Below are 8,757 nucleotides of genomic sequence, written 5' to 3'. Positions count from 1 at the left end.
TTTCTATTTAAAATGAATACATCTCTGATAGAAAAGAAGTATGTTACATGACTCCTTTGATTCTCTGTATTAGTTATTTTCTAGTTTCTTTGTGGCTTTTTCCTCAGGATAGTTATTCAGCTGTGTTTTTCAACACAAAAGGTAAAGCTATACACACAAGCATGAACTTCAACAAAGATAGCAGCTACATGAACACTAATGTTGACTTTACTTCCTGAGCCCTCTGGGCCAGTCGGAGACACCAGAGGACAGCAGATGTCTTGCAGGACGCATAATGACGAGATCTGACAAAGAGGCAACAGTAACTTCAAACTTTTCCCAAAGTGGATACCGCCTTACCACATAGCCTTTATCCATACTACAATACATGGGAGCCCGATGTTAGTATTCATGACTGTGCTTTTCTTTGAGTATGTTGAACCAGTAAACATGTTGTAACCTTCCACTTTTATGTTTGATTTTGACTGCCATGAGGTGTTAAAGGTAATGTTGATGAAGCACCTTATTACACCTCCAGCTACAAGCCGGAGATTGCTCACTGCTGACTGTTTGGTTTAATTACAAATAATCTGGGCATCCTAAACACTGAGCACGTGAGCATGAGGTCAGCTACTAACAGTAATGTGGTATTTTTTTTTTAAGCGGCTGATGAGATTTGTGTGTTAATGACACCTATTGTGAGCTTCATTGCCATTTTAATAACCTGCCCAACACACACACACACACACACACACACACACACACACACACACACACACACACACACACACACACACACACACACACACACGCACACGCACACGCACACGCACACACACTCTCTCTCTCTCTCACACACACACACACACCTACGTGACGCACGCCTCTTCTCTCTCATTAAAGAAATGGCTCTTCTTTGCTGATTATTTTATTTGATGCCATGATTACGGCTCATGCGTTGGCGGGCAGCAGGCGGAGGGGCAGCGGCTCTAATTGGGGCATGAGATGCGCCGGGTGGTGCATGTTGGACGAAGAGAAAAGCTTCTAATGGCTCTGCCTGTCTGAGGCTCTCTTCTTTCGCCTCTGCCGGGCTCGGATGCAGCGCACTTTGTTGTGCTTCTTATTCCTCCGAATGTCAAAGCACCTGCGCAAAACTAAAGTGTGATTTGTAACAGAAACGTTTCCGCGGATGGAAAAATCGATTTTCCTTTTAGATTTCTATAACTGAGTGAATGCAGATGCCGAGGCGCACCAACAGGCCTGAAGACATGGAACCACCAGTTCGTCTTTCGGTCCATGTTACATTTTAGTTTTGGTGTAAAGGTTCTTATTCCCCGCATCTGCCTTTTGTTACTTGTATTATTCTAACGTGTTCTGCAAAGACCCACATGAGCAATGGATTTAACGCAGTTTGATTGCTAAAAAACCGCGGAGAGGGTGGACACGGAATTCTTGATCTTTGAAATTGCTCTACAAAATTGCATTTGTTTTTGGTGCGCTTCCATTAAAAGTGTCTCCTCGCGTGTAAACATCCGTTCCGCACTCAGATGCGCCGCATTAACCCGGGAGGATGGCATGTGAGTGTGTTTTTACTGGGGAAGATTGATGTGGTCCAGTTAGGGAGGCTGAGTGAGACATAGACCCATTTCAAGTGGGTTCCTCTTATTACGGCTATAAGTTACAGTCTGAGGGTCGGACAGCTGAGATAATATCTGCCATCCGGACTGTTATCTCTGCTACAATGCACAATATCAGCAGTTAAGAAATCATTGCGATTACGCATATTCAAGTTAAATAATACAACCATGATTTAACAACCATGTTATGTCATGTCAATTGTGAACAGTGAACATCATTGTTATGATAATTATTGTTGTTGTTTGCTGTGACAAAATTGGACATAGCTTGCAAAATATTTGAATATTAAAAAGACACGAATAATAATAATAATAATAATAATAATAATAATAATAATAATAATACAGGTACCAGGCATAAACAATAAAAATACTTTACACTTAGCGTTGAATACAATTACCGTACACATTTTTTTTAGACTGAATTTTTTTTTTTCTCAGTTCGAAATGTTTTTGAAGTATAATCAGGTTTGAAATTATCCGTAATGAGCTTAATTTTTTAACAGGTTACATTGCATTCATCCTTACACCATGGAAATCACACGTTTCAAAGCATACACACCATCTCTCCTGGCTCAGGCCTTTCACAAACGCAAGGTTAGCCTTACAACTCCCAACTCAGGGTCCCTCTCCTCTCTCCTGGTCTACAAGTCTGAATCAAACGACTCGAGTCTCTGCTGTTGCTGATGATTGCTTCAGCTGAACCTCCGGGAGCTGGTCACAGCTTTCCTTATCTCAGTGGACCGTGCACCAGTCCATTTCCTTAAGTTTTCACGCTGTGCCACATATAGGCTACTTCCCTGCGTCCCGGCAGATTGCCATTGAAGAGCGTAAAAGATGAGCTGCCTCCATGTGGTGCGGGAGGAGAGAGAGGAGTCCTCGCTCGGACGCCTCCTTTGTGCGGCCGCAAAGAAACCTATTTAGTCCCAGGCGGTGGTCTATTCACGGAGCTCACCCTGACATCTGCCAAAAGCCCGCTCTACCCAGCCCTGTCTGGAGAAGTAGGAGTGGAGAACAGATCAATGACTGTCCTGTTAATTGTATAATAAACCTACTTATGAACCACAGCTAAAGGGGCACAATCGTTTAGGGTCCACCACGTCTGATTTTGTTTGAACCAAACGGGCCTAAATGCCTTTAATTGCACCCGCGCTGATGAAAAGTCGATGGGAGTTAAAGCGGCCGATCACTAACAGGGTTTAAATCCATCTGTACTCGTTTGTTTATTTATTTATTTCCTCGATTTGTCTCCACAAATCATGTGCCATGGGGGAATGCAAGCTTACACTCGTTTTGTTTGCGATCCAAGGACGGCGAGGGAAGTGGAGCACCAAGGGGCTGAAAGGAGGTCTGACAAGACTGTGCCTTCTAATTATATACCTGTGCAGTTTTAATAAAAACCATACTAATTTGTAGTCTAAATGATATAATATTCCTTTTTTTTTTTTTTTTTTTTCAAAAAAGAAATGGGGTTTCATTTTCGAAATCAATTCATTTTGCTGTTGTTGCTCCATGGGTTTTTTAATAACTGAATCATAGCTTGTGTGTAAACAGTGTAAATGGCACATTGCTGATGTTCAAAACGAAAATTTCTTATGCCTTTTTAATTTAATGGCAACGCATTTCCTGCCTCAAGTAACTATAAGCTCCGTTTGCGCTGCAGAATGAACGCGAGCAAAGTACGCGCAAACGCGTTGTATTTTGCCCATATATCCATCCACAAACAGGAGTCCTGTCATGGCACCGGGTATATGAGATTAAGCAAACACATTAAGATGTTTAACGTAGAATAATTTGAGCATGAAAAGCTAATAAATCAGAGGACGGAATGGCAGAGGATTGAATTGTAGTGGTTCGTGCGCGCTTGGATTCGTGCGCGCGCGCTCCCCTGCGTGCGCGTATGGGTAGAAAAAAGAGGGGGGGAGTCACGTCGCTGACATTTCAGAGCTCCTGCTCTGATTGGTTCTTATTTGAGGAAGCTCACGGGTTCTTTCAACTAATAAGCGCCTCCCCATCGCTCTAAAGGACATTATAATGCAAGGGACCTGCTTTTTAACCACAAACCGAATTTTCGTTCATTTAGACGATATATACTTTTTAAATTGCCCCAAAGTTTGTAGGATTTGTTTGGAGCGCATTTCACCCTGGAGCGGTACGCCATGCTCTCTCACGCCGACCTCCTGGATGCTCGGCTCGGTGAGTTATCATCACTAAACTCCGGCCCTAAACTCCAGTGTAAGATTCCAACTTCTTGTTTTCATTTGTGAAGTGATAAATAGACTGTGATTTAATTGTGTTAACAGCTAAATTGATTGTTGTTGTCCGAGGCAATTCTTTACAGCAATTTATTAAGAATATGATCTGACAGTAAAAAAATAAAATCTGTGTAATTTTGTCTGCTTTTAATAAATGTGTCATACTGGTTATGCTAAAACTGCCTCTTTCAGTATAGAGATTCAAATGTTTCTCCTGTATATCTAATTTAAAGACACTGCGCTGCAAGGTTTGCTTTGTATTTTCTCACATCCACCCTCCTCCTCATCCTCCCAGGGATGAAGGATGCTGCAGAGTTACTCGGACACCGAGAGGCTCTCAAATGCCGGCTGGGAGGTGGTGTGCCAGATCAGGGGCATCCGGGAGACATGGCCCCTGGTTCAGACTCTGTGGAAGGGACCACTCTCCTGCCGGGAGAAGACATCGCCACAGTGGGATCCAACTCTGCCGGCATGCCGGTGAACGGAAAGGAGCAAGAGAAGCAGCAGCAGCAGCCGCAACAGAACTCCAGTCAGTCCGCCAGCCAGCAGAAACAGAAGCGGCACAGGACGCGCTTCACTCCGGCGCAGCTCAATGAGCTCGAGCGCAGCTTCGCCAAAACCCACTACCCTGATATCTTCATGAGGGAGGAGCTGGCGCTGAGGATCGGCCTCACCGAGTCCAGAGTTCAGGTAAAATCTATGTCCAAAGTGCTCGGTTTCATTGAGTGCGGAAGGTTTAGTCAGGGTGTGGCTTTAGATTCAGTTTTGATCGCGGCAAGCGTCTGTAAAAATCCAGATGTCGCCGCATTAATCAGTTGGAATAGAAAACACAGCACTCGAGGAGTTAGGATCAGTTTCCCCTCAATCTTTTTTGAACCGCATTTTTGTGTTTTACTTAGATACTCATCCCGAAAAATATGCTCAGTTGGGGTCAAGTTCTGTCTGTAAATTGTCGAATATTGCTGGTCTATTAACGGAAATGGCGTCGAATATAATATTTGAATACATGGCTTGTAGTGGCAAAATTGCTCTGATCCAATAAAGTTTCCTGTAGGAGGTTTATCGAGAAAAAAAAATCACTGTGCGTAAAACAGTGGAAATATGATTTACTTTTCTAACGACTGCTGTTATTAAAGCAAACTGAAATCAATGTAGTATTACTGAATTACACTATTGAGATCATCCATGATAAGCCATGTATACGTTCTTTTTAACAATTAGACAAATCTAATTAGAAGTTACGCTAACGGCTCTGTCCATGGTACTGAAACGTCTCTGCGAATGAATAGCTTCAATTTTGCCCGCATCGAGTCAATTGGCTTTTCAGTTTTTAGAAATATCACGTGACAACACAACAGCTTTAAGAATTGTCGAGATCTGGCTTGTTTAATTTAGTGTGTTGTTTCTTTAAAATGGCATTTGTGTTCCTTTTCTTAAGATTACCAAGGAATCTGTAGTAACTATTTCTACGTACCATATTAAGGCTTCAATAAATAACAGGTATATTTTTATGTTGCATTGGTAAACATTGGGGGAGACACTTCAAGTCAAATTAGACTACATGCCTCCCATGCGGTTCTACATAAACGAGCACAGCGCTTTACTTAATTTGATTGAAAATTTGTCATTGAATAGTTTTGTATTCAGTAACATTGTAAATAAGAAAATATTTTAGGCTGTGCTTCATACTAAACAACATTTAGCAGTGTATTTTTTTAAACAAACAGGCCACCATAGGCTCTAATAAACCAAACACATTATCAACCAATTTCAGTCTTATTTATAACAGTGAACGGGTTATTAACCAGTGATGTGAAATTCATGCAAATTATCCCTCTGGAAGCAATAAAACCACTATGATAATTAGTCACCCTAATAATCAATTCTTTATTCTACTGTGCCGCTGTGTGCGGACCGGCTCCTGCTGGCTGTTGGTAAACATTAGTGCAGTCCAGGCACGAGCAGCGGCCGGTGGGCGTGTTGGCCCCGCGTGCGTGCGAGCCTCTACAGCCTCTCCGTTAAAATGCTCCATCAGCGACGTCTTAATAGGACTCAAGAATATATTGTACTTTTTTAATGGAATGAGAAATTGCATTTTCTTTCCCCTCGAGTGTAATGGGTTTGGGCGACGTTTCACGGCTGGCTGAGCGGAATGAGAGCGAGATTTCACTTTTAATACGGAGGCATCGACTCACGGCCTCGCGCGCGCATTAATCACACGCGAAGATGATGAAATCTTTGGAATTCTCCACCTAGTAGCTCGCGCCTCTCGTGTGTTTTGGTGGTTCTCTCGAAAGCTGGTGGATGGGTGTGTTTCATATCTCGCGTGGATTGTTTACGGTGATGTGGCCCATTTGTATTGCTGCCTGCGCGATATTCAGGGCCAATTCTCAGTTAATCTGCCTCTAAATAAGATGTTAGAAAGATGAATTGTTCGAATCACTGCTGCAGAACAACAGTAATAAACCATCGCAAGACGTGCGCGTTTCATATGCGTCTCATTGTGGTTTATTTACAATTAAATTCCCAGCATCGGCAATGTTTCTGTTTGTCTCACACAGAGTCAGATCATTAATCTGAGGATCTCTCAAATGTTTTTTTCCTATTGACTTTTAATCTTCTAATGATTTTACCTCCAAATACATTAAACTTTCACTAAGTACAAAAGCTCTTACGTCATCGTTGATCACAATAATGTCTATATTTATTATATTGTTGAGTGACTTTAATCCAGCAGGGGTTAGGCAACTCATTAGAGGCTAAAGAAGCAAATCCCGTCTACACCAATTCATAACATAGAATAATCATAGCTTATTAACACATGCCAGTATTTTTCTTGTTATTGTGTAATTCAAATGTCAATGTCAACATTTTAGGTGTGTTACAGTCTTCGAGTATTAATACGATGCGTAATAGCGCACGATAGACGGTATATCCACTTTGCTGAACCTGAACTGTAAATGCTGCTCACAGTAACTGTTTCTCAGTCTGTCTAATGTCACCCCGCTCTCTGTGTGTTTTCAGGTCTGGTTTCAGAATAGACGTGCCAAGTGGAAGAAAAGGAAGAAGACCACCAATGTTTTCCGCGCCCCCGGGACGCTGCTCCCAACGCCGGGCCTGCCGCAGTTCTCCACCATGGAGAACAGCCTGTGTTCCTTTCACGCCAACGACTCTCGCTGGGCCACGGGGATGCCGGGAGTCTCTCAGCTGCAGCTACCACCGGCCCTGGGTCGCCAGCCGGGCATGGCGCAATCTCTGTCACAGTGCAGCCTGGGCCCGGGCCCGCCGCCAAACTCCATGGGTCTCTCCAACGGCCTATCCTCCAACGGCTCCGGTCTGCAGTCCCACCTCTACCAGACGCCTTTCCCCGGAATGTCGGCCTCTCTCTCCGGCCCCACGAACGTAACGGGCTCCCCGCAGCTGTGTAGCTCCCCGGACAGTGACATGTGGAGAGGGACAAGCATCGCGTCACTGAGGCGCAAAGCGCTGGAGCACACAGTGTCCATGAGTTTCACTTAGTGATTTCGCCCAAACCCCAGCACACCCTCCTGTTCCCTACCCCCTCTACCAGCCCCATTCTGCGGCTCTTTGTTTATTTATTTATTTAATTTAATTTTTTACTCCCGCTATTTAGATCAAAACGAGCGAGCGGGCGAGCTAATCAGGCCTGAAATGTGAGAAAATGGAGATGAATGTGACTTCACGGTGATACAAAAAAAAAGGACAACCCAGATGAACAAATGGAAGAAAAAATATGGGTTTAGGGTTATTTATCTTGTTAATTCAAAAGGATTTTTATCAACCATTGATGATAAATACTATTGTAATGATCTAGTCTATAGGCCCGAATTACTGAGAGCCAAACAATCGTCGTATTTACGTTTTCATTGAGTGTGTCTTTACGCACACAGTATTGTGTTCAGGTGACGTTGTGTTATGTCAAACGGTTATTTATGAGATCGGGTACACTTTTTGGTGACAGTCTCCCACACACGCACCAAACTGACGGGGATCCTGATGAACTGGGTCTCAGGCATGCGACGTGCACGTGGATTTAATAATTAAAAGGAGAAAATTGTGCCCACCCATACTGATCCGGTGCATTTGTTCGGTGACATCAGTCTCGTCTGCACGAGACGGGAATAGAAAAAAAACAAACAAACAAAAAACAATAACATCAGCAACAATACTGATCTTTCAGTAGGCCTACTCGGTTTTAGGGATGTTTTGTATAGATAAAACATTCTTGCTGTGTACCCGCTGGTCTTTTTTGTGACATGTTTTAACTTATTGTATGTGCTATTACTTGACACATTTCTTAAATGTTTTATCTTACATCGAAATGCACCACGTTGACGGGTTTGTACCAATTTAAAATGAAGAAACAATAAAAGTAATTTTCAAGAATGTCAAAACAAGAATGATGTATGTCTCAACTAAATTTAAACACACACGCCTTTAGAATGTGGATGATGCGTTATTATATGTGGGCTTTTGGAGGGATTGTACAATCCATTTGACCTATGTTCTCACATTTTTGCAGCTGTATTCAAAATATCAGTGTGTTATTGTTTTATCTGTAGTCATTGCTCAGTGACCTACAGAGTCTTTTTACAACGTAGGCGAGGTGACAGGGTTAAGAGCTTTATGAAGGGTGACTGATCTCAGAGTGGCAGACAGCAGTGGTAAAGATGTCAGAGCTGTGATGTGACGGTCACTGCTTTTAGCCATGACGGTCATCTCCCGGAGCAGGCTGGAAAGACTGGAACGAAAGAGAGAGGCTGTGAACACACTTAACTTAACTTCTCTGTATTACCTAAGGACACGCGACCCTTCTTTGTGAATCGAGCTCAGTCATTAATGATAAAACAACTTTTTTTTACAAT

General features: G+C 42.9%; 1 protein-coding gene across 2 annotated transcripts; it reads left to right on the top strand.

Annotated features, from left to right (window-relative positions):
- Positions 1 to 3,775: 3,775 nt before the first annotated feature.
- Positions 3,776 to 7,390, top strand: LOC308132347 (homeobox protein orthopedia B-like; the record flags this gene model as incomplete). 2 transcript variants are annotated; one of them, XM_080499413.1, is made up of 3 exons in its annotated part: positions 3,776 to 3,812; positions 4,167 to 4,561; positions 6,896 to 7,390. In XM_080499413.1, the coding sequence occupies 3 exons, from the start codon at positions 3,776 to 3,778 to the stop codon at positions 7,388 to 7,390; spliced, it is 927 nt and encodes a 308-aa protein (XP_080355539.1). The 2 variants fall into 2 exon arrangements, with proteins under 2 accessions (XP_080355539.1, XP_080355538.1); XM_080499412.1 differs by having other exon boundaries at positions 3,776 to 3,851.
- Between the last annotated feature and the right edge of the window lie 1,367 nt (positions 7,391 to 8,757).

This window comes from Blennius ocellaris, assembly GCF_963422515.1.
Source record: "Blennius ocellaris genome assembly, chromosome: 7".
In the NCBI taxonomy this organism is placed as follows: domain Eukaryota; kingdom Metazoa; phylum Chordata; class Actinopteri; order Blenniiformes; family Blenniidae; genus Blennius; species Blennius ocellaris.
This window is presented reverse-complemented; position numbering and strand designations above follow the sequence as displayed.